General features: G+C 37.8%; 1 protein-coding gene and 2 long non-coding RNA genes across 4 annotated transcripts in view; 2 read left to right on the top strand and 1 right to left on the bottom strand.

The window, feature by feature from the left end:
* Window positions 1–592: 592 nt before the first annotated feature.
* LOC310732352 lies at window positions 593–5,585 on the bottom strand. Of its 2 annotated transcripts, XR_014535451.1 has the most exons (4): window positions 5,467–5,585; window positions 5,038–5,085; window positions 4,159–4,257; window positions 593–950 (listed from the first exon to the last, which is right to left on the bottom strand). It is a non-coding gene; the product is annotated as an uncharacterized lncRNA (long non-coding RNA). The 2 variants fall into 2 exon arrangements; XR_014535452.1 differs by lacking the exon at window positions 4,159–4,257.
* Window positions 5,586–9,677: 4,092 nt separating this feature from the next.
* Window positions 9,678–26,929, top strand: part of LOC310732357 — a 78,279-nt gene continuing 61,027 nt past the window's right edge. Inside the window, exon 1 of the long non-coding RNA XR_014535457.1 lies at window positions 9,678–10,135. This is a non-coding gene — a long non-coding RNA (uncharacterized lncRNA). The remainder of the gene's footprint in view (window positions 10,136–26,929) is intronic.
* Window positions 11,287–14,574, top strand: LOC310732718 (uncharacterized protein). The gene is made up of 3 exons (XM_083553333.1): window positions 11,287–11,752; window positions 12,400–13,457; window positions 14,053–14,574. Exons 1-3 carry the CDS (start codon window positions 11,596–11,598, stop codon window positions 14,260–14,262), a joined length of 1,425 nt encoding a protein of 474 aa, XP_083409459.1. The 5' UTR covers window positions 11,287–11,595; the 3' UTR covers window positions 14,263–14,574.

The following is a 26,929-nucleotide window of genomic DNA, read 5'->3' as shown; positions in this document are numbered from 1 at the left end:
GTATTGTGACGTTACGAGAACACTTTTTTTGCGGAAAGAAAACAAAAATAACAATTTACTCATGCGTATGCATACGCTTTTCTCTAGGCGTAAACAACCGTAGATTACGTACATGCACATGCTTTCACCAGGCAATAAACAAGGTCAAACAAGACCTTGAATTGAAGACAAGAATAGTAGATTAAATTGTTATTTTTTTCCTTTGCACAAAAAAAAAGTATTCTAGTAGCGTCTCTAAACTGAAGTTGATCATGCTATGTTTCTGGTCTGGATCATTTCAGTTGTGTTTCGGTCTGTGGAGGATCAGATAGCTTTTTGATATCATCAAATATATCTTCATTTGTGTTTCAAAGATGAACAAAGGTCTTATGGGTTTGGAACAGTATGAAGGTGGGTAATTATTGAACTAACCGTTTCACTGTTCAAACATTTGAAGGGGTTATTTTAATACTTTCTGCGGTTTTTTGTGTCATGGACTATATATAAACATATATGTAAAAATATATTACCCAGGACAGTACTAAATAAAAACTAACATGCATGTTGTATGAGCTCTCTAATTGTGTTAAATTATTCACCTTTTTACAGATTTTGCAAGGGATTTCCAAACTTTTGAAATGCCACTGTAGGTACAAGGAGAGGGGAAGTGTTATGTTCTAAGTAATGAACCTAGAGGCACACCAGTTACAACATGTTGCAACTTACTGTACAAACCTAACCCTGACACCCTGAAGGACATACCTGAGAGGTAAGACTTGGACAACTGGAGTGAGGTTCCAAAGACACGGACAATCAGGTGGATAACTGTTCCAAAAGCCGCAAAAACAAATCCAGCAAAACGAGCACAGATAACTTAAAAGTTGCTGGAGTCACATAGCTTTAATAACCAAGGGCAGGACAGTCTTAGTTGAGTGGCCTCTTTGGAAACCAGACTAGTACAGGAGATTGCTCTGTGTGAGAAAGCAGTTTCAACAGGACTCCTTCATTAAATGAATACAAATGTAATTGTCTGCTGCAGTGTTTTATTTATAAAATGTTTGGTTTTTAATATAAAAAATCCAATATACTTCAATGACTTTTTTTTCAATTCTAGACCCATATTACATGTATTCATGGTCCCAGTTAACCCACAAAAATAATGTAAATTTAATGTAATATTAGTTACCTTAACCCAGCCATTAGAGAGGCACAAGTCAGTGCACTTTTAGTGCCGGTCCCAAGCCTGGATAAATGGGGAGGGTTGCGTTAGGAAGGGCATCCAGCGTAAAACATGTGCCAAATCCAATATGCGGATCACAAATAAGAATTTAATACCGGATCGGTCGAGGCCTGAGTTAACAACGACCGCCACAGGTATCGTTAGCCGACAGGGTACCGGTGGAAATTGGGCTACTGTTGGCCGAAGGAGGAAAAGGAGAAGAGGAAGACGTCTACAGAGACAGCAGAAAAAGGAGACGTGTAGAAGAGTGGAGGTTCGGGTTGGTACTATGACTGGTAAATGGAGAGAGATAGCTGATATGATGGAGAGGAGAAAGGTAGGCATGTTGTGTGTTCAGAAGACCAAGTGGAAAGGGAGTAAGGCCAGGAACATTGGAGGTGGGTTTAAACTGTTCTAGCATGGTGTGGATGGAAAGAGAAATGGTGTAGGGGTGATTCTGAAGGAAGAGTACAATAAGAGTGTAGTGGAGGTGAAGAGAGTTTCTGAACGTGAAGCTGGAAGTTGAAGGGATTATGCTAAATGTCATCAGTGCCTACTCTCCACAAGTCGGCTGTGAGATGGAGGAGGAGGAAAGATTCTGGTGTGAATTAGATGAAGTGGTAGATGGTGTACCTAGGAAAGAACGATTGGTGATTGGGGCAGACTTTAATGGGCATGTAGGTGAAGGGAACAGAGGTGATGAGGATGTGATAGGTAGGTATGGCCTTAAGGAGAGGAATGTGGAATGGCAGATGGTGGTGGATTTTGCTGAAAGAATGGAAATGGCAGTGGTGAATAAGTATTTTAAGAAGAAGGATGATCATAGGGTGACCTATAAGAGTGGAGGAAGGTGCACAGAGGTGGACTATGTTTTATGCAGGAGATGCAACCTGAAGGAGATTGGAGACTGCAAGGTGTTGGCGGGGGACAGTGTAGCTAGACAGCATCGGATGGTGGTCTGTAGGATGGTTTTGGAGGCAAAGAAGAAGAGAAGGAGAGTGAGGCTGAAAGAAGAATAAGATGGTGGAAGCTGAAGGAGGAAGAGTGTAGTGTGAGGTTCAGGGAAGATGGTCAGGGGCTCGGTGGTGGTGAAGAGGTGTTAGATGACTAGGTAACTACTGCAGGAGTGATGAGGGTGGCAGCTAGAAAAGTACTTGGTGTGACATCTGGAAATAGAAAGAAAGACAAAGAGACGTGGTGGTGAAGTGAGGAAGTGCAGGAGAGCATAAGGAGAAAGAGGTTGGCAAAACAGAAGTGGGATCGACAGCGTGATGAGAAAAGTATGCAGGAGTACAAGGAGATGCGGCAGCATTAAAGAGGGATGTGGCGAAAGCCAAGGAAAAGGCATACGAGGAGCTGTATGAGAGGTTGGACACTAGGGGGGGAGAAAAGGATTTGTACCAATTAGCCAGACAGAGGGACCGACCTGGGAAGGATGTAAAGCAAGTTAGAGCAATAAAGGATGGAGATGGAAATGTGTTGACTAGTAAGGAGAGTGTGTTGTGAAGGTGGAGGGGGTATTTTAAGCAGCTAATGAATGAGGAAAATGAGAGAGAGAGAGAAGGTTGGGTGATGTGGAGTTAGTGAAGCAGGAAGTGGATAGGATTAGTAAGGAGAAAGTGAGAGCAGCGATTAAGAGGATGAAGAGTGGAAAGTCGGTTGGACCAGATGACATACCGATAGAAGCGTGGAGATGTTTGGGAGAGATGGCAGTGGAGTTTTTAACCAGATTGTTTAACAAGATTCTGGAAGGTGAGAGGATGCCTGAGGAATGGAGAAGGAGTGTGCTGGTACCAATCTTTAAGAACAAGGGAGATGTGCAGACCTGCATTAACAACAGGGGAATTAAGTTGATCAATCACAAAATGAAGTTATAAGATAGAGTAGTGGAAGCCAGGCTGAGAGAAGAGGTGACCATCTGTGAGCAACAGTATGGTTTCATGCCGAGGAAGAGCACCACAGATGCCTTATTTGCTTTGAGAATGTTTATTGAGAAGTATAGAGAAGGTCAGAAGGAGTTGCATTGTGTGTTTGTGGATTTAAAGAAAGCGTACGACAGTGTGCCGAGAGAGGAGTTGTGGTATTGTATGAGAAAAACAGGTGTGGCAGAGAAGTATGTGAGGGTGGTGCAGGACATGTATGAGGACAGTGTGACAGCAGTAAAGTGTGCAGTAGGAAAGACAGACTGGTTCAGGGTGAAGGTTGGACTGCATCAATGATCGGCCCTGAGCCCTTTCCTGTTTGCAGTGGTGATGGACAGGTTGACAGACGAGGTCGGACAGGAGTCTCTCTGGACTATGATGTTTGCGGATGATATTGTGATTTGTGGTGAGAGTAGGGAGCAGGTTGAGAAGAGCCTGGAGAGGTGGAGATATGCACTGGAGAGAAGGGGAATGAAAGTCAGTAGGAGTACGACAGAGTCCATGTGCGTAAATTAAAACGAGGGCAGTGGAGTGGTGCAGTTACAGGGAGAAGAGGTGGATAAGGTGGAGAAGTTCAGGTATCTGGGCTCAACAGTGCAAAGTAATGGAAAGTGTGTTAGAGAAGTGAAAAAAAGTGTGCAGGCAGGGTGGAGTGGGTGGAGAAGAGTGACAGGAGTGATTTGTGACAGTAGGGTATCTGCAAGAGTGAAAGGGAAAGTTTATAGGACTGTAGTGAGACCTGCGATGTTGTATGGATTAGAGACGGTGGCATTGAGTAAAAGACAGGAGGCGGAGCTGGAGGTAGCAGAGCTGAAGATGTTAAGGTTTTCATTGGGAGTGACGAGGATGGACAGGATTAGAAATGAGTTTTTTTAAAGGCCAAGGAGGAGGTTCATGGATGTGGTGAGGGAAGACATGCAGGTAGTTGGTGTGAAAGAGGCAGATGTAGAGGACAGGGTGGTCTGGAGACAGATGATCCACTGTGGCGACCCCTAATGGGAGCAGCCAAAAGAGGAAGAAGAAGAAGAATTATTATACCTTGATTTCAATACCGGTTCCAAAATGTTCAAACTTTTATACCTTTTGATGCCTTGCCACAGCCAATCACCAGCACTTGATTCAGGCACATCAAGCATTCTGCATGTTGAAGTATTACATTTGGTATCAAACAACAAGACATTTTGGTTTCAAAGCAATTCAGTCAGTGCCTAAGTAGTATTGAAAACGATACCCAGCCCTACTCTAAGCCCTCACCCTCATGACCCATGCATAAAGATTAAACTTCTTCTTCTTCTTCTTTCGGCTGCTCCCATTAGGGGTCGCCACAGCGGATCATCCGTCTCCATACCACCCTGTCCTCTAGAGTGTCCTCCATACCACCCTGTCCTCTGTCCTCTTAAGTTGATCAGTCAACTTCATGTAGTTACTGCAGGTCTGCACATCTCCCTTATGCTTAAAGATCGGTACCAGCACACTCCTTCTCCATTCCTCAGGCATCCTCTCCCCTTCCAGAATCCTGTTAAACAATCTGGTTAAAAACTCCACTGCCATCTCTCCTAAACATCTCCACGCTTCTACCGGTATGTCCTCTGGTCCAACTGACTTTCCATTCTTCATCCTCTTAATCGCTGCTCTCACTTCCTCCTTACTTATCCTATCTACATCCTGCTTCACCAACTCCACATCCTCCAACCTTCTCTCTCTCTCTCTGATTTTCCTCATTCATCAGCTGCTCAAAATACTCCCTCCATCTTCTCAACACACTCTCTTCACTAGTCAACACATTTCCCTCTCAATCCTTTATTGCTCTAAAGGATGGAGAGGGAAATGTGTTGACTAGTGAGGAGAGTGTGTTGCATAAAGATTAAACTACTACTACAAATAATAACAACAAAAAAGTTGATTTGTGCTACACACCTTTGGCATGCTTTTCTGCTGTAGAGCTCCACAGTTTTTCCACCTGACCTAAAACCAAGAACAATAATTATGACTTTGTATTGCAGTCACACATTACATACATATGTTCCACTGAGACAATGATCCAAAAGCTAAGCTGGAAAGGTTAACGTACATTTATATAACTTACTGTGACTTAGCTGCTTCATTGTATTACATAGGGTTGTTACTGTCTAGAACTGTCTATACTTGTAGCACATTTTCACAATCCAAACGATTTAATATGTAATGACAGTTTACTTAGCCAGGCAAGATGTACTATCATTCAGTGTTTAGCCCTTTAGCTGTCGTTATGTGACTGTACAACATACGGCACTTTTTAACTTCCAAACTACATTTAACAACAGCGGATTCACTATAAAATGTGCTTCACATGTTTGAAACACGTACCTTAGTCAGCTTGATGTCTTCTGTAGTATCCTCAGATTCTTGTAGTTTGCGATGTTTAGTGAAAAAGCACGTTATTATCTTAAACATTTCCCAGAGGTTCAGCCTGAAACAAATTCAAACCGTTGTAGGCAGAGGTAATTCGGCGGCAAATTTTGAATTTGTGTCAATATGTGCACGCGTGGAGCCTAACCTAAATCTTTTTATTATTTTTCTTTTATGGCGGGTTCCTAGACCCTGGGACAGGGGTGTCAACCTCAAATTCACAGTGGGCCAAAATTAAAAACCGGGACAAAATCGCAGGCCAAACTCAATATTTATTGAAAATGTTACTGCAATTGTGCATGTTTTCCGTCTCTCCAGATGTGTAATGAACTTTTTCATATGGAAACAAACTTAGGTTTTGCATACATATTGAATCTGGAACAACCAAAGTTTAATATTATAAACACATGAGAAATTAAATTTGAAATAAAACACACATCAGTGTTATTCGTTTCGGTATTATGTCTGTCTCTCTCTATCTATAGACCTAATTCCTTTTTAATGTAAATCTTTTTTCACAGGGCAACAACACAACCAAAAATAATAATAATAATAATAATAATTTCCTTCAATTAAAAAAAAAGCAATCTTTCAACTATTACCAGTCCATGCCTTGGAGTAGAAAAAGTGCATAAAGACATCATTCATTCAAGATCAGTTTTTACACTGCATCAATGTCTGGGTTTAGGCTCTGAGCTAAGGAAATCCTCAGGATTAAGTGAAGGTGTTCATCAGTGAGACTCCTGAGTGGTGTTCTGTTCATCTTCATTAAAGAGAACAGTTACACACAGATATGTGCTGGTGAACACAGAGAGGATTTAGGCAGCTTGGGCATGGAGTTGGAGCAGTGTGTCGGGGAGGAAACATGGAAACTGTGCAGCACACACTGAGTCGTACTTTGAATTGAGCGTGTCTCTACACTGGAGTTCAATCAGCTCCATTTGGAGGTTGGTTGGTGCGCTTCCCACGTCAACCAGAAATGGATTACTGAGCAGTTCAAATCTAAATTTCAGGGCTTCAAAGTCGGTAAATCTCCGGGTAAATTCAGCGCTGAGTAGGCGAAGTTTTTCAGCGGTTTTGACTGACGCACCAACGCACTAACAAAGCATTCTGGGATTTGTAGTATTAGCGGTGTATGCGCTATACACTGGCGGGCAAGCTCTTATACACATTTGATATGATCTTGCGGGCCAAATATTATTACGCCAGATTTGGCCACAGGCCTGAGTTTGACAACCCTGCTTTAAATAAAGCGATTCTCTTTAATGTAGTTGATGCAGACTCATTCATAAATTAGTTGCGGCAAAAATGCTGATTACTGATGTAATTTTCCATGAATCTGCTATATTAGCGATTAAAATATGACTTATCTAGTTAACGTTAGCTTGTTTACAATAGCTTGTTGCATAGTGCACTGCAACCAACACGCCAAAGCCGTTTCCCATGCATTGTTTTATTCAGGACGACTTGGCATAATGTTAACAACATTAATGGCCACATTTAGCATATTGTTTAGCTATGCATTTACTAAATGAGCACTGTGCTATGTCCAAACTGACCCCACTGTATTTTTTTGTATAACCAATTTCTATTCTGTTCTTAAGTGTCTTAATTAATTTTAAATAAAATGTTAAACCTTTTTTTTAATTCCTTGTTTTGCTTTGTCATTGAACCTGAGAAAAACTTTGAAAATAACCATGATGCAGTCTCCATGCTACAATAATAATGATAAAAGTAAAGTTTTTCACTGTGGGGACTTATCTTTATAAGTAAAATTTGACTGTATTATTTGTGTCCCCTTCAAAAATTGCTCATGAGAAACTTTTTATTTATTATCCCTCCCTATTGTTAAATGAAATTTACACCCATGATCTTATTAAAAGTGTTCTTTGAGTAGATGCAAAAACAAACAAACAAACAAAAATAAATAAATAAATAAATACCTTTTCTAACAGATACACAATTTAATTTAGAATTGCTCTTTAAAAAAAATTTGATTCATTGCATCTGGCAGCTGCAGGTGTGTCAAGAAAAAAATTACACAGCAAGTATAAGGCAGTCAATTAAAACAATAAAACTGTAACAGGTGTAAAAGAAATTGTCCACTGTACAGTATTTAACATAGGAAAATAAAAACATTGCTGTTTAACATTAATATACACCTTATTACACAGGCTACATCAAAGACTGTACATTTTAGAGTTTACAATATTTGTTTTCAACAAGAATACCTACACTGTAAACCCCAATTCTGTCATTACTTAAATAATCAAGTAATCTTGAGTTAACATTACTTGAAATTTTGTATTTTCTAACCATAACTCAAAAATATAAGTTAGATTAACTTACTTAGCTGCAAAATACTTCAACTTAAAATTTAGACTGTTATGAACTCAAAAATCCTTATTCATAAAAATAGTCACTCTGGTCTCCCTTGATGGTGATTGGTTATTTAAGGAGTTCTGCCTGCCAAAAAGAGAACTAATGCAGTGATTGGTTGAATAACCCTATAGGCGGTCCTTAATGCCTGTTGTTGATGCCGGAAAGTTCTGGAATTAATCTTCTCGTAGTTCGCCATTTTAATCTCGGTAAGTAAAGTTATTATGCAGAAATGAACTTGAAAATATTATTTTAATTGTCAAATATGTTTGTTTAAACCGCCCAGTCAGCATTACAAATCTTTCAGACACGTTGTGTTTCCCGTTCAGACTTTGCTAACATCGCTATCAATTTTGTGAACATTATTTTAGCAATCATATTAAGAAACTGAATTTAACTTGTAAGATGTAAATTCTTTATACATTAGTTAATTGTGTGTTTTTAGGAAAAAAAGTGTCCATCTTCACATTTATCATCAATAATTAATTGTCTAGCTAACCTATCCATATTTGCAGGTTTAGGCTGGTTTTATTAATAACATTAATTTCGAATATTATTAATTATAATAAACTTTCTTTTCGGCTTCTCCCGTTAGGGGTCGCCACAGCGGATCCTCCGCACGTTTGATTTGGCACATGTTTTACGCTGGATGCCCTTCCTAACGCAACCCTCCCCAATTTATCCGGGCTTGGGACCGGCACTAAGAGTGGCTGGGGATAGTTCCCTTAATTATAATAAAATATAATTTTCTTTATGATGTTTTGTCAATGACTGTCAAATTTTTTTATATTTTTAATTGTTTTTATATTGCAGGTGAAACAAGAACATGTGGAAATTAGACCTGAATTACCCCAAATCACTCGCAAACACATTTGATTCCATACACCATGTACTGATGTCAATACCCAAGCCGAAAGTACAGTCTTTGGCAAACCAGCTTTTTTGTTAATAAAAAATGTTCAGTTGTTTAAGTGCACAAACTTCTAGCAGTGTTGTTGTGCAGCAGTTAATGTGGGATATTGTTACCACCTGTACAGTGTTGTAGACTGTGGCTGTGACCTAGGTGTTTTCTGATACAGTATGTTTTTGAAATGTAATTTATATAATTTATCTGTACATTTTTGTACAGTGTGGCTGTGACCAGTTCTGTTTCATTAATTGAAATTTCAATGTTTTAATGTTTAAACAATTTTGCACAATAAATACATTCAATATGATGTTCAATGTGTTTTTTGGACTGAATAAAGCTTTAAGAGTCAAAAGAACAATGATATTAGTCAATTCAATTTATAATCATTTGCAATTTCAGTTTAATTTTTAAGTTGACTTAAATATGTAAGTAAGTGTACTTAATAGTTTAAATGCAAATTATAAAACACCAAGTTAGATGAACTTAACAATTTAAGTACAGCCTACATGAGCACCAAGTTAAATGAACTTAAAAAAACAAGTTTTGGAAAATCCATTACTAATTCAATTGAGGGAACTTAATAGGTTTACTCAATAGGTTGAGTTCATTGAACTTATTGGGGTTTTCAGTGTAGTGCTAAAAAATAAATTGTCATCAGTATTGTAAGTATCTATTGCCTGGTAATCAACCTCTTTACCTGGTAAGAGAAAAGTCCATTCATTCTCACATCTCACACAGTATAAATAATAATGACAACAAAAGGAAACAGGAATTAACAGCTTGCCACACAAAAACCAGTCTATGTTAAACGTGTACTTAAACAGAAACAACAATGGAATAACTTCTGCATGAATGAGACCAATGTGCTAGATCAGGGGTGTCAAACTCAGGCCTGCGGGGCAAATCTGGCCCGCGGTGTAATTATATTTGGCCCGCGAGATCATATCAAATGTTTATTAAAGCTGGCCTGCCAGTATATAGCGCATATCCCGCTAACACTACAAATCCCAGAATGCTTTGTTAGTGCGTTGGTGCGTCAGTCGAGTCTGCTGAAAAACTCCGCCTACTCAGCGCTGAATTTACCCGGAGATTTACCGACTTTGAAGCCCAGAAATGCAGATTTGAACTGCTCAGTAATATGTTTGTGGTTGACGTGGGAAGCGCACCAACCAACCTCCAAATGGAGCTGATTGAACTCCAGTGTAGAGACACGCTCAAGTCAAAGTACGACTCTGTGTGTGCTGCACAGTTTCCATGTTTCCTCCCCGACACACTGCTCCAACTCCGTGCCCAAGCTGCTCAAATCCTCTCTGTGTTCACCAGCACATATCTGTGTGTGTGTAACTGTTCTCTTAAATAAATCAGTATAAATCATTAGCTTGAACCAATGTGCATCAGAGTAAATCAGATTGTAAAAACTGATCTTGAATTATTGATGTCTTTATGCACTTTTTCTACTCCAATGCATGGACTGGAAATAGTTGAAAGATTGTTTTTTTTTTTTAATAAAGGAAATTATTATTATTATTATTATTATTATTATTATTATTATTATTATTATTATTATTATTATTGGTTGTGTTGTTGCCCTGTGAAAAAAGATTTACTTTTAAAAGGAATTAGGTCTATAGATAGAGAGAGACAGACATAAATTTTTCAATAAATATTGAGTTTGGCCTGCGATTTCATCCCAGTTTTCAATTTTGGCCCACTGTGAATTTGAGTTTGACACCCCTGATTTAAAGTGAATAAAATACCCTACTTAATGGAGTTAAACATTCAGACATGTCCCCTCCGTCCCCCCCACCCCGGGATTTACGCCCATGAATAAGATACACTTTTGTGCATTCATTGCAATGTGCGCAATTTAGTTTTTGTTCAAAATTGTGCCCTTCATTGTGCCACGTGTTGCAAGAAAAGTGATTTTTAAACTAATGGCATATAGTGATGCTGAATAAATGACTTTGGGTAAAAAATTTTTTTTTGAAAATTGTATAGCGATAAAAAAGTACAGTATAAGAGCAAGTGGGGTGTTAAGATTTATAACAGGTGTGCTCTCACATTGCTTATAACTTGTGGACATGGTCTTTGTTTTTATAATTGTAAGTATGCAAATAAAAATTCTGGTTTAAAGTGAAACAAAAACCGAGTGAGGAGCAGGTTATTTTGCCCCCGTTTAATTGAATGAATTTCCTGGATAAAGCAGACATTACTGAGCAAACACTTCGTAACTACCACTTTCAATTTTGCAAACCTACATGAAAGTCAACCACGCATTTTATCTGTAGTTTCTCTTCTTTTTACTGGACTCCTGTTTTTTTTTTTTTTATTGTTTTTCTATGGCAGCCATTACACACATAGGTGTCACCAGCCACGCATACAAAGCAAATAATGTGCTACATTTTTATGGCACATTACTTACGATATTCATAGCTTTGCTGTTATATTTATATATTTTGTACATGTTGCCAGAATACGGTGTGCTTCATATTATAATTGACATTTTTTGAGCAACTTAGGGTACCCTTGGGAACTGGTACGCGTCCCTATATGCATCTGCATCATCCCTGTACAGGAAGAGGCGGTACTGAGTGACTGATTTATAAAGCTGTTTGTCGTGAAGGACAACACTTCAAAAACATGGATGATATATTTTTTGCTCGACGTTATTAACATTTTCACTGGATAGAGAAAATGAACTTTTTGAAAATTCAAAGCCAAACGACACGCTGCTGTTTGGAAAGCTCTGCTAAAGAGGATTTTCAGAATACCTGACCATTTTATGCTCCGAGAAAAAGATGGAAAGCATGTTTGGAAGGGCAAGAGAGCGAACCGCGATGCAGCTCTTCAGCCACAGCGGAATGGTGCTTTTACCCTGGACCAGACAGATTCTGATAGTACTATGGGAAAACTTCCGCTTAATACTTCAAGTCATTTGTTGCAGCGTAATGGCAGGTAGGCGAATAATAGACGGATGGATACTTACATAAACACACAACTCTGTATGCTGCTGATTTTGTTTGTCTTTTTTTCCGGTTCTTTATTTAACCAGTAAAGGTAAAATATGAAATTGTTTATTCATTATTTATATAGTCTACAAAATATAGCTTTAAGAAAATACAAAATGTACTACTATTACTACTACTAATAATAATAATATTAATAATAATAACATTTAGATTTTAATAACATTTCTGGAAGAGACACCAAAAAAAAACTTAAATATTTGTCAAACTTAAATATTTGTCTGTACAGTAACACGTAACACAAGCTAGAAGTCACATGACACCATTTAGAACCTATAGATATACATTTAGATAATTATGCATCAATAAGAATTTAGATCTATTTACAATTAGATAATATATGCTTAGCAGCATGCATGACTGACATTTAATCATTTATCACACCTTATAATGGATGTATTAGTTATTTTAATACAGATCCCCTATTATGAACCAATACAAGTAAATAATAATTAATAGTTAATAAATTGTTTACAAAAGTCTAATTTGAAATGTATTAAATAAATAATTTGAGCCCTGATATGTGTTCTGTAAAATAAACTGTCCTTATTTCAAATTCTGTTCTTTGTTGCCAAGTTTTCCAGATGTTCAGGTTTGAAGTTCACCTGCGCATCACAGATGACACAGGAGAACATATTCAGCACATGACGAATGCCCATCATGATACCGAAGGTTTCCTCTTGTCATCACTGTTTAAAAGCAACAAAAATGTTGTAGTGGCAGGTCAGAGTTCTCTGTCAAGATTTAACAAGGATCCTTTCAACCTAAACTCACATTCCAGGTCTGTTCTGTCCAATCACGTGAATGACAATTTCTGCTGCTCCCTGGTGGACAATCTGGTTTCTTGTGCAACTGACTGTCTCAATAGTAAAGAAGATGTGTATGTAGGTGAGCAGTTTGAATGGAAGCACAGCTTTGACTGGAATTTTAATGCAGGCTTAGATAGTAAAGCAGATGAAGAATGTGTACAGTGTCTTTATAGTAAAGATATTCAGAAACAATGTGATTGTTGTGCAGGATTGGAATGTAATTTGTCATGGTTAAAGTCCAAAAGTCAAAGTTCAGATAGTGAGATTAGTTGGGGCAGCTCAGACAGTTCCTCCATGGATATGGAGCGAGAAGATAGTGATGGGGTTTGGGATCTTCTTAAATATTCCAATGATCCATACCACCCACTTCACTTCACAGCATGTATCTCCAGTGCAATTGCTAGGAGAACACAAACTGGATCAAGTCAGCAAAGAAATGAGATCACATCAACATTATCTAGTGTGTCATGTTGCTCAGATTCTATTGAGCAAGGAAACAAAGAAACTGTCAACTCAGAAGACGAAGAAGAAGCATTGTGGAAATCTCTGTCCCGAGATGATGACCCTTATCACCCATTAAATTTTAGAGCTTCTCTCAACAGTGCACACACAATTAGAGACTGCCTGGAGAAAAGCCATAAAATATCCAGAGAACACACAAGCACTAGATATCCCAAGCCATTTTTGATGCAAAGGCAAATTATCAGTCACCGGTGTCCTCAGTTGTGTGTGGAAAAGACGGTGAAAGTGCCCTGGAAAAGATCCATAAATAAGATTGTTGATGCCAGCATGACAAAGACAAAAAACATTTCTACTGTGAAAAGGGTAATAATAATAATAATAATAATAATAATAATAATAATAATAATAATATAGTTATTTATCATAATATATTTTATAGCAGATTTAGAATAATCTTTATACAACTGCTTGCAATTATGTACATAAATAATGGCATAGGTTAACATTTCTTTTTTTGTTAATTATTTTCTGTTTGCTTAATAACTATTGCATGTCAAGTTACAAAGTCTATACACCTCTGTTAAGGGTTTTTGTGGTGTTAAGCACTAATACGCAATAATTCTTTGTTAAAGCATCTTGATTCGGAACTTCTCAAGCCATTTGTTTTTATGTTTTGATTTTGCGTGTTCAGAATCATATTGGAATGTGAAATAATTTTTACTTTAGAAAAATCTTCATTTTAAACAAGGGTATGCAGACTTCGTATGTTCACTGGATGTTCTGATTAATTAATTACTTGTTTTGCATCAGCCTTTATTAGTTAGTTAATGTAAATTAAAGCACATACAATTTATGAACGATCAAAAACGTGCTAGTGCTTGAATTAATTGTCAATTATTATGTTATTTTTACTTTTTGAACTGAAGGCAATGTATGAATTTTAAGTTTGTTTTCCCAGGTAAAATTCTCTTCAGTTGTACAAATTCACAAGATGAAAGCCTGGTCATTTGCTCTTCAAGCAAGCCGCAAGGGGCCGTGGGAGGAGCATGCTCGGGATAGGGACCGTTTCCAGAGAAGAATTTTGGAAACAGAGCAGGCCATTGGACATTGTTTCATGCCATCACACAGAGATAAGTTTTTGATCTATCATCAAAGCATACTCTCTTAATATGTTCCAGAAATACTTTCTAATTTTAACTTAAACTGTGGACTATTTTAACAACTCTGCTGTGTTGTGGACAAATCTTTTAGGCTAAAGCCTTGGAGTGGTACTGAAAATGAAAATGTAACAGCTGTTTTTCATAAATTTAGGAGACATATACGGTCAAATATGCAAAGCACATATATTGCATACATGTTTTTTGTTTTGTTTTTACAGATATAGAAATATGTCAGATACTTGTACATATATGTCAAATATATTAAAAAATATTTAAAAAAATTTCATTTTATATATGTAACATATTTTCCAAAATACACATATATATAACACATATATCTGTATAGAATTTATATTGTCTATTGTAAATACAAGGATAAACATACATATATATATATATATATATATATATATATATATATATATATATATATATATATATATATATATATATAGAGAGAGAGAGAGAGAGAGAGAGAGTATGTGTGTGTGTGTGTGTGTGTGTGTGTGTGTGTGTGTGTGTGTGTGTGTACTGTATGTATGTGTGTGTGGATGAATTAAATAAATGTCATGTAAACTGATGAACTGTTAATTAAGCTTGTGTAATACATAAAATTTACTCTTTTCTAATATCTTATTATTACTTACTTTAGATAACTACTTTACACTTCCTCAATTCTATTAAATAAATGGTCAAAAACGTTTCGTTTTAAAACATTTATTGTTGGTTTACTATTGCTTCCAGAGTCAAAAAAGCAAGCAGCAGGACATAGTGCAGTACTTAAATTAAAGTAATTGTTTAAAACATGTGTGCCAACAAGCAACAGGGATCAAGAAGGAACCAAATCTAACATAAAACATAAACATTATTTTCACATTTTTAAAGTGACATTGAGATATCATTGCAGGTTGCATTCTGTAATTAATTTGCACTTTTTCCTGAGCTTGTAACACTGCATTTGAGTGATTGTCCCAGACTGGAGTCAAAAAATGTTTAAATAATGCCACTCCCAAAACTCACATATATAAAATAAAAAAAAGAGAGCGAAACATCAGAGAGGTTGAGACATCAACCCTTTTACAAAGAAATTACACAAGTAGAGTTGTTCAATTAAAAAAAGAAAAAAGATTTTTAAAAACATACCGCAATTTAGTGATATTCAAAGTATATTTCCAGCAAAGTTAAATGAACTTTGAGATGACAAATCATATAAATGCAATTTGCTTAAATATGATGCATAAAGGCAAGTGTATATCAGATTTGTGTTAAAATCCTATAAATGTTTACATTTAGAGTACATTCATGTTTTTTTTTTAGAGTTAGCATATTGACAAAGTAAAATGTACATCGAGATGACGAAGTTGTTTAAAGAAACATAAACATGTAATGTGCAAGACATGATGCATGTAGTCAGCTGACAGTACAGTACATCTTATAATGACCGAAATTATTCTAAATATTTGTTAATTTGATCATAACTGCAGTCATGGCAAAACTAAGATATTTATTAAATCCAGATCGATTAAATCATAAAAAATAGTTGTTTAAGTGTAAATCATTTAAAAATATAGAAAACACTTACCTTGTAAAATCTCCATATCTTTTTATCCAAATGTTCATTGTCACTGAGTCAATATTGCAGGAAGTATTCACCCAGACTTGCCACCATTTAAGTTGTTTATTTGTTTTCTTGCGCCTGTAAGGCGCATAAGCAACATTTACAATTGTGCCTCAGGGCAGCAAATCAGTTATTGCGTATGTAATTTGATCAAGTTAGTTTCGGATACATTACATTCATGTTATAAAAGAGTAATTTGGAACAATAATAGTTAATAGCATTTTAATATATCTATATTTTAACACCATCCTTACATTATTTGAATTGCTTGCTTCTATTCAAAGAAGAGCTTGAATAATTTCATTTCCCTGCATTTGGAAGATCTATATCCAACATCAGAGATGCCTAATATAAGCCTCTCAAAATTTCTCAAAACACTAACCTCTCAAAATACTCTCTAGGAATGTATCAATGTTGAATAGTTCCATGAGCAAATTCTACAATAACATATATGTAACACTTGTTTCACATAGTAATTAATTCCATAATTCAGCATCAGGTATCGCATATATTATGTTGTACTTTAATGTATCATGAATGGTGTTACACTATTTATTAAAGTATATGTATCCTACATATGTATAGAAACATTAGCTTTAAAATAGCAAATGTTTTCCACGTTTGTACATATACTTTATTATATATGTCTTAAGCAACCAATAGAACCAATAAAATGTTCACATATATTAACTATCATTTTATATATACAGTATGTTAATGTATGGATTTCTGTATATATTCCGTAATATAAAATTTTTCCATATGGGTGTTGTTTTTAAGTAAAGAGGAAACAAAATGTTTTGCCAATTTTAAGAAACTGACTATTTTAATTGTGTATTCATGTGGTTTTGTGTTTTAGAGATTTTTGCAACTGTGTCAGAAGAGTGTGTAAGAGAGGGGTTGAAAACAATGCATGATGAAACTTAATCCCTTGAGAAAAAATTAATTAGCATCTCCCCTTGACACACCAGTGGAAGCATAAACTTCATAGTGAAAAGAGAAGCAATTATGAGAGCAAACTGATATATTATTGCAGCAGATCCTTTTCCTTGTGCAAGTAAGCTATGATGCACACATCTTTGTTAGCTAGCAGGCTTTATTGAGGGATTGGGATTAGTAATGCCATTTTTATTTATTTATTTTGATTTTATTACTGCTTACCCAAATATACCAGAGCCTGTCATTGATTAATCTTAACTAGCACAAACATAGATCCAGTTACATTTGTGTACATTTCTGTACATTTGTGTGTGTGCTACTGAATCTCACTCCATCTCTACTGATGCTGCAGTGTCTGGTTTCTAGGCAACAGACAGAGCTGTGCTTGTTGGTTCTGAAAGTATTACATGAGATTGCAGCAGGAACAATACATAGTGGGAGGGTAGATAACATAGATATGATATGAGAGTGTGATGAAGCTAAGAAGGTGGGAGTGGATGAGACCTGATCTCTGGAGTCTCAATTATACTGTTCAGACTGTCTGATGCAATCAGTACCCTCTGTGTTGCACAAAATGTAGTGTAAGCAAACTCAAACAGTCCCACAGGGTCAGTTCTGTTAGTCAAGATCAGTGTATAAAAATGATTATTATATTGTCTTTAAAACAAAAATCTAAATTGTAAATATAAAAGAAAATCAGATAAAAAACTATGTTTATAAAGTATATACTTTATAAAATAACTTGATTTAAGCTTTCTCTTGCTCTGTTAAGTCTTTGAGATATTTTGTCTCATTCAAGATCCCAGTAAAACCAATGAAATCTCCCAGATGAATGAAAAAAAAAATGTACCTAATCCATCTTGACCACACTGGAAAAAAGAGCTGTGGCTGGCCAGGTTTGAAAGAATATAACATAGTTTGTATTCAAATAATTAGTTTCCCATACAAATTTTGTTATTGTTTGTACATAATGTTTAATTTAGAGTATCTATTGTACTAGTTAAAATTATTTGGAGCGCGTGTGAGAAAATTATGTAGTATAGATTTTTGTATTAACGTTTATGAAATAGGACTGGAAGAAAGACTATAGGAATACTGTTATCTAAAGTTCTGTCTTTTATCCACTGCTTGGGCGACTTTGCAATGTTTAATTTTATTTCCAGGTTTCGATCATATACAATAAACTTATTTTGGCTGTATGAAAACAAATTGTGTTAATACAAGCACACGCATGCACACACGTTACTCTGTATCTCTCTCTCTCCAGCGTCCTTCTCTCACTCTTCTTATCCTTTTCCCCCGCTCACTGCAAAAGAGAAAACTGATTAGGTGTAACTGAACATGTTGTGGGTAATTGAAAACAAAAGCCTAAACAAATTCAGTAACAAAATTAAAACACCATTTAAAAAATTAGACAGAGTATAGAATCCAGGGTTGTGATGTCAAAGAATCAGGCTTTATTTCAGCAGAAACAAAGTCAGATAGTTCTATGAAAGTGCCCAAAAGTACAGTAAATGCACAGTCCTTTTATACTCTTTTGTACAATCTAGACCCATTCATTTTTATTGGCCAACCCCAATTTCATCTGCCACCATTATCTTCAAATAATTAGATACTTTTAAAGGCCAATGGCATAATGGTGGCAGTTCCCATCCATCTTAAAAGTAACATGGGACTTAGTAATGGTCCAGGTCTTGACCCATTCTTGACTTCTTAATCATTAAGTTATTGCACAAAAACAACAGCTTTCCGACACTTTCACAAAACACCTGCTCCCATCCATCTCCGTTTTTTTGAAGTGTCAAAAATAATCATGTTCCCGGCCTTGGCCTGTCCATAACCTCCTAACATGAAGTCACCACAGGTGTCTCAGTCCAGGTCGGGGCCATTCCCACCCATCTCTACCTTTTAAAAAGGGATTTGCCTGTCCATAACCTCCTCACATGAAGTCACTACACTAAAACACCTGCTAAAACACCTGCGTCAAATAAACTGATGCTTTCACACACCGCAATCACTTGTTTTAGATATACTAATTAAATTCCAAAAAGGTCAAAAAGTCTTCTTCTTCTTCTTCTCAGCGGATCATCCGTCTCCATACCACCCTGTCATCTACATCTGCTTTTTCACACCAACTACCTGCATGTCTTCCCTCACCACATCCACGAACCTCCTCCTTGGCCTTCCTCTTTTTCTCCTTCCTGGTGGCTCCATCCTCAGCATTCTTCTACCAATATAATTAATGTCCCTACTCTGCACATGTCCAAACCATCTCAATCTCGCCTCCCTCACCTTGTCACTAAAACATTCTACATGCGCTGTCCCTCTAATAAACTCATTTCTAATCTTGTCCATCCTCGTCACTCCCAACGAAAACCTTAACATCTTCAGCTCTGCTACCTCCAGCTCCACCTCCTGTCTTTTACTCAATGCCACTGTCTCTAATCCATACAACATCGCAGGTCTCACCACAGTCATATAAACTTTCCCTTTCAATCTTGCAGATACCCTACTATCACAAATCACTACTGTCACTCTTCTCCACCCTCTCCACCCTGCCTGCACTCTTTTTTTTACTTCTCTAACACACTGTCCATTACTTTGCACTGTTGACCCCAAGTACCTGAACTCCTCCACCTTCTCCACCTCTTCTCCCTGCAACCGCAACCACTCCACTGCCCTCACTCTCATTCACACACATGTACTTTGTCTTACTCCTACTGACTTTCATTCCCCTTCTCTCCAGCGCATATCTCCACCTCTCCAGGCTCTTCTCAACCTGCTCACTACTCTCACCACAAATCACAATATTATCGCATAATACATACAATCACATAAACGTCATAGTCCAGGGAGACGCCTGTCTGACCTTGTCCTTCAACCTGTCTATTACCACTGCAACAGGAAAGGGCTCAGGGCCGATCTTTGATGCAGTCCAACCTTCAACAGATCGACAAAAACAACGAATCTGCCTACAGGGAAGAGATTCCAAATCCGACAGCATGGTGTGCCAACAACAACCTGACCCTCAATGCCACAAAGATGCCACATTGTGGACTTTCAGAAATCCAACAGCAGGAGACATCTACCAGTCAACATCAATGGAACTGAGGTAGAGCGAGTTTTCAGCTTTAAGTTCCTAGGAGTTCACATCTCTGAGGATCTGTCATGGCAGCAGAACACTTCAGCCCTGGTTAAAAAAAGCACAACAACGCTTGTACTTCTTGAGAAGTCTCAAGAAATCTCATCTGTCCCCAGGGATTTAAACGAGTTTCTACTGCTGCATCATTGAGAGCATCCTGACCAACTCCATCACTGTATGGTACGGAGGCTCCACGTGTGTGAACGTAAAGCCCTTGTAAGAATAATTTATTCAGTCTGGGAGAAGCAACAAGCCATCAAGGACTATCTCTAACCAAAAGGTATCTGAGACCATGCATCCTGACCTGTTGGGGGGGCCGGTGCCAGCAAAGGGGTGAATACCGGTGATTACCACCTGCTGACCTCTGCCCCGAGAGTGGTATCCCCCAGCCTTTTGTTTCCTCACACATGACCGATATATAATTTACATTTAAAGGATAACTCCGGCCTATACTTCAAAGGGAAGTACAATATAAAATATGGGGGCAGAGTTTGCTCGGGGTTCTTTCTGACTCCGATGAACCCAAAGTGCTTCGTGTATTTTGTCACTGCTACGCTGTTATAAACTTCTTCATTACGATCTTCGTTGTCCTCATCATTTTTTCTTACATTGGCGAGCCACCCAGCGAGGGATTTCCGAAAGAAAAAAGCAGGGAAAGGTAAGAAAACGGTTTCTTTTTTCTATGCTTTTATTTTATTTTAGGGAACCCCTTGTTTTAAAAAATCTAGAAAAGAAAGATTTTAAAGGCAGAAAAGTATTTAGTTTATTCAGTATAAGCAGGAGGAGTTCTTAAGCCTATTCTGTACATTTCTGTGTAAGATTCCAACGGAACTGAATCAGCCCGACATGTGGCGGCAGAGTTGTTTTAGAATTGTATTTGTTTCTAAAGTAACTTGTTACTTTACACTGGTTTAGGATATAACGTGGTATTGTGACAGCGTGATATTTTGAACAGTTAGTTTTAATTATTTCAGAAGTTTAATCGGTTCATAGACTCATGGCTATTTTTAGGCAACTAGATAACGTGTAGTTGGTAAAAACGCGGTAATAACAGTTTTGTCCGACGGACTGTGACACTGTTTTAAACATATAGTGTGGTTTTGTCTTGTATTGTGACAGTGTTGCATTTATAACTGTTTGTGTTATATTGTTGAGTGAATAAGTTTATTCATTGTGTACTACAACTATTGTTATGGTGAATAAATAGACAAACGGTTATCTTAATGTATCTACATAACGTGTAGTTGTAACTTTGGAGTATTTTGGAAATGGAAGAGCTGATTATTAGGTACATCGCTAAACACGGCTCACAAGGGATGTTTGATGGAATAGAGAAGGTTGGTGATAAGCCGTGTGAGTGGGCTGTTTCTAAGTTTGAAAGTTATCCAAAGATGCCTCGGAACAAACAAGGAAAAATTGCAAATGCCCTTCAGGGAGTTTTTGCCTCATATAAGGTAACCAGGAGGAAGCTGGATGAGCTTGAGTCTGAAAATAAGCAGCTTCATTCTAGAGTCAGTATTGGAGACATTTATACAAAAAATTACCAAGTCAGTGAAATATTATGGAAAGAAGAAAAGGACAGAATGCAGAAAGAGATCGCATTTCTGAAAACTAACAACAGTCTGCTCAAATCATCTGTTGAATCCTTGTTTAATGATTTGGAGGAATCCAATGCTGCCTGTCAGTTTCTGATAAAGAATGGCGGAGGAAAATCACAGTCAAAGGTTGGTAGATGTTTCACTGTATAACTGAGTTCCAGGAATATTAAATTTGCAGAAAGACAGTGATGAGGGTTTGGAAAGAGAGTCTCAGTTACTCAATAGTAAAGACTCTGACTATACAGTTAAATTTCCAGGAGCACCAATTCACGTCACTACGACTGTGAGAGCTATTGAAAGAGGGGAGGAGCCAATGGTCTTGACTCTGGTCAGAGGGTTTAGCCCCAATTAACTAGAAACTGTGATTAAGAATACTGGGAAATTTGATCCTGTAAAACAGGATCCCTTAGATTTTCTGAAAAACCTGGAACGATATGCCGACATTTACAAATGTACAGATCGAGACACATGCATTTTGGTAACCCTTTGTTTGCCTGACACCTTGTCTGGAGCCTTAACTACGAAAGTAATGGATAGAACTGCAAATAAGTTTGAGAGGAAACAGGCACTGCTTGAAGTGCTAGGGCTGATGTCAGTTAACTGGGATAAAATAGCTGACATTCACATGCGAGAAGGGGAGCACCCAGTGGCATTTTCTGAGCGATTATTAGATGCCTTTAAAACTTTCAGTGGCAATCCTGATATTACTTAGAATGATGTCAGTTTCAAATCTGCCTTGATTAAGAAGTATGATCCCCTCACCCACTCTGCTATAGCAATGCATGTGACTCATTTATCCGGATACAATGACATTATTACTAAGATGATACAGTTTTACAACAGTAATTCCAGTTCAAAGACGTCTCATCCTGTATCAGCACTAGGTGTTGAGAAGCCAGATTTTAAGTCCATGGAAGAATGTGAGCAATTGAAGTTGCATCATAAGCAAAGTAAATTTTGTTCCTTTTGCCACAAGATTGGCCACGTAGTCCACAAATGATGGTCTTTAGGAAAGGGACGTCCATCACCCTATTTCATTCGACGCAGAAATATGCATTCTGATAACCCAGATCAGGTAACTGTGCATCTAAAAGAAACTTTATGTGAACTCACAGCAGTATTCAATAAGGCTATGGGGTCTGTAGTAAAATGGTTAGCTGTCCCCTAAGAGTAAAAACTCTGTTTGCTAATGTTGCCTCGATTAACGACTTACTGCATTTTATGCATTTTGGCCCCGACCAAGATTTCTATACATATGCTATAAGTTACACATGTAACAAACATAGATGTAGACTAATGTGAATTTCTGCTGATGTTGAACAGTTGTTAATGTGCTCAAGTGCATTTAGGCTAATGTAGCTAAAGTTTCTACTGTTGTGTATTCATTTAGACTATTGCAGGCATTGTGATGCTGTAGTTGTTACTGCACTGTAATACATTTACACCGAAGTAGTTCAAAATTGTCCCATAAGACTGGATTTGGGTAGAATTGTAGCATTTAGGCCTATCAGAGCTGTAAATGTTAACCATGATCAGTAATCTTATGTTGGAGATTTAAACTACAATTGGATAATGATCTAGCTAAGGTTTGTCCTATTAGACATGTTTTAAGGTGACTGCTGACAAGCTAAGATAAGAGGAAAGGTCTAAGCTTGTATGTCGATAGTAACCGCTGAGCTAATGGAACAATTGTTTAGTCATTAGATTATTCAATGTGTGTGTTAACTATGTTGAACCAATCTCTCAAGGTGGAATTGTATGGGTTATTTCTACCATAAGTAACACCAACAATAACACAGTAAAGAGTAGAGTTAACTGCTGAATTTTAACATGTAATGCTTCTCCCACAGCATTTAGAGGTGCTACACCTTAAACTTAAGTTATGTTTGGTAATGGGCTTTCATCCCATTCAATGTTTATTTATTGTTAATGTGCCCAGTGTTTTCAGAGGAAACTCCAGATACACTGAGAACTTTTATGTGTGAAAAGGGGAGGGGGGCAATTCTTTCTGTTTCCCTGAGTTTTTCAGAATAACCAAACAAAGATGGCTGAACGGATGGTAGCATTGGCCTTTCCAGTGACGAGAATGATGCAAGAATACACAGAGCAACGACCAGCACTTAATGCTGGTTTGGTGAAGACGAGACCATAACAACAGACATCATTCGAACCAGAAGAGCAATTAGTTTGTTAAAAATATCCCAGAATTGTATTTTTCCTATTCCTGTTTAATTTGGAATTTAACTTTTAAGATCATTGTATGTATGTATGTATGTCATATTCCTCATTATTTGCCAAATATTATGTTGTATGTGTTCCATGTTAAGATGTCAGTGTACTGTCCTCAACATGTGTTAGTGCTTTGACAGTCAGATAAACTCCCTTCCCTCACACGACTCTGAAGACAAGAAGTTGATTTGCCCACAGGTTTAATGGTCTTGGGAATGGAGTGAAACTACAAATGAGCAAATACATATGTTTCAATAATACATGACGCTAAAGCACAAGGTGGCCAATGCAATAGCCGGATGGAAAATTATGAATAATAATCTTAAACCATAACAGTTAACATTCATATGCAAGTATAATATACATCCATGTCGATTATACAAATACTTACAAGCGATGCTGTCACAGGGTTAAAGATCACAAAGATATATGGCGATTAAGGAGAGCCATCATTAACGATGCCCGCATGAAGCACTTACTACTTCCTGATTCACGTGAATACCGGAAATAACAGAATTGCAGCGACATCAAAACTTGCCACTAGGAGGAGCTCTAAACCAAATAAATTAAACCGACTAATTAGTGCTATGGATAACATTAAAGAATTACAGACATTAATAATTAAATGTGTTATCAAATTAAACGCAAATAAAGAATTTATAACAATAAACTTGTTCCAACACACTCCCCGTCTGGCGTGGATAACACGTCACTACTCACAAGTTTTTTTTTTTTTTTTAGATTGAACTAATTAAGTTTCTCAGGAGTAAAGAGAAGGATTGTCTTAGTAATAGGCCGTATGAATACCTTTGGGCCTTCCCTATTAAAGACCTTGACTTCCACCTTACGGACTTTCTTGTCCTTGCTTGGGAAGACTTGAGTAACAACTCCCATGGGCCATTCATTCCTTTTTTGTTGTTCATCCTTCAAGAGCACAATGCTTCCTAGTTCAAGGTCAAGCTTACTAGAAGTCCACTTTCTTTTTGGTTGCAAAAGAGGTAGGTACTGCTTTTTCCATTTATCCCAGAAAGTTTGTGCCAAGTGTTGTACCTGTCTCCACTGTCGATTATGAAGGTTTTTGACCCAATCTCCAGGTGGGGCAGAAGCAATTGTGACCTTTTGAGTTAGAAGTGCATTAGGTGTAAGTATGAATGGGTCATCTGGGTCAGTTGACACTGGGACAAGAGGTCGAGCATTGATTATAGCAGCAACTTCTGCCATTAAAGTGGAGAGTGTCTCATGTGTTAATGTTGAAGGTCCAAGCTGTTGAAACATTGCATCTAGTATCCTTCTCGCAAGTCCAATCATCCTCTCCCAGGATCCACCCATATGAGAAGCATGAGGCGGGTTGAACTGCCAGATACAGCCTTGGTCCACAAGAAATTTTTCAACAGAGGTATTGTTGAGATTAGAGGAAATGTTCAGCTCCTTACAAGCACCTACAAAATTTGTTCCTCTATCCGAACGAATGAGCTTTACAGGCCCTCGAATGGCAAGAAAGCGGCGCAAGGCATTAATGAAGCTAGATGTATCTAAAGATTCAATTAGCTCAATGTGCACAGCTCTTACACTCATGCAGGTAAATATTACTGCCCACCTTTTGCTCTGTATATGACCACCTCTAGTATGTCGTGCTGCCACACTCCATGGGCCGAAAACATCTAATCCCACATTCGTAAATGGAGGGTCAGTGGACACACGATCTGCTGGAAGGTCAGCCATTTTTTGAGTCTGAGGTTCTCTTCGTAGTCTTCGGCATGTAACACATTCATGAATGACACTGCAAACACGTCTCTTGCCACCAACTATCCAATAACCAGCAGCACGCACTGCACCCTCTGTGTAATGTCGTCCCTGGTGTCGCACTTTCTCATGATGATATTTAACTAAAAGTGCCGCAATGTGATGTTTCCCAGGGATGATAAGGGGCCTTTTTACGTCAAGCTCAATCTGTGCTTCTGCTAATCGTCCTCCTACTCTTAGCAGGCCCTCTGCATCTATGAACCGGTCTAAACCTCTAAGGAGGCCTTTTTTGGAGAGCTTGTCCCCCATTTCCAAGTCCTTATACTCTTGAGCATATGTCTCCTGTTGGACTGCTTTGACGATAACTTTTTCAGCACATAAGAGTTCTTCAACTGTTGGAGCATTGGAACAGTAATGCCAGCCCTTGCAGCTTAACGTTTCTGCTGTAGACCCTTTATGGAACTGACGAGATATATGAAGAAGACGTGCAATGGCATGAGTGATAGACTTCCAAGTAGAAAATTTGGAGAAGCGTTGTGCTCCAAGACTCTTGTTCATCATTGTGGTCTTCAATGTGGAGACTTGTGGACGCACCTCTGCATCTAGAGAAGGATCCACAAGCTTATATGTGTTCTCTTCAGGTAGTGTCTTGGGGTTGTTTTTTAGAAACTTTGGTCCATATAGTCAATTGGTGTCTTGTAGATGAGCAGCAGTGACAGACCTTGTTGCAATGTCTGCAGGGTTCTCAGCTGTGTGAACATACTTCCATTGATTTGGATGTGAAGACTTGCGAATCCGGAGAACACGGTTGCTGACATACACATAGAAGCGTCGGGTCTCATTATATATGTAGCCTAGCACTACTTTACTATCTGTAAAATAAGTTGTGTCATCCAAGGGTATGTCAATTTCGGAAGTAATGAACTCTGCCAGTTCCACTGCTAGAACCGCAGCACACAACTCAAGACGGGGAACTGTTTGCTCAGGGCAGAGTTTTGCCTTACCCATGATGTAGCAGACATGGTTGATTTCACATGAATCTGTCAATCTGAGGTAGGCCACTGCAGCTATTGCTTTTGTTGATGCATCAGAGAAGACAAATAACTCCTTTCGTGTAGCTGTAGAAGGTGATACGTTTGTGTAACATCTTGGAATCTGGAGCTTACTTAAATCCATAAGTGAAAGTCTCCACATGTCCCATTTTTTCAGCATTTCTTTGGGAAGAGGAGAGTCCCAGTCATCATTCTGGTTATTAATCTCTCTCATAATCATAATCACTAAGCCGTAAGTTGGAACCAGCTAAAGTCCTCTGTGTGTTTTTTTAGCAAGTCCACTGCTGCCTTGACTGTAGGAAGAGACTTCAAGCCATCATCAACATAGAAGTCACGGTTTACAAAGTTCTTGAC

The sequence above is a fragment of the Silurus aristotelis genome, assembly GCF_946808225.1.
Source record: "Silurus aristotelis genome assembly, chromosome: 10".
Classification (NCBI taxonomy): domain Eukaryota; kingdom Metazoa; phylum Chordata; class Actinopteri; order Siluriformes; family Siluridae; genus Silurus; species Silurus aristotelis.
This window is presented reverse-complemented; position numbering and strand designations above follow the sequence as displayed.

Excerpts from the sequence above, each read along its gene's own strand:
- LOC310732718 (XM_083553333.1), top strand. The coding sequence starts at position 11,596 with ATGGAAAGCATGTTTGGAAGGGCAAGAGAGCGAACCGCGATGCAGCTC. Across the intron at positions 11,753-12,399 it reads TTGTTGCAGCGTAATGGCAG|TTTTCCAGATGTTCAGGTTT; the intron begins GTAGGCGAATAA and ends TTTGTTGCCAAG. Across the intron at positions 13,458-14,052 it reads ACATTTCTACTGTGAAAAGG|GTAAAATTCTCTTCAGTTGT; the intron begins GTAATAATAATA and ends TTGTTTTCCCAG.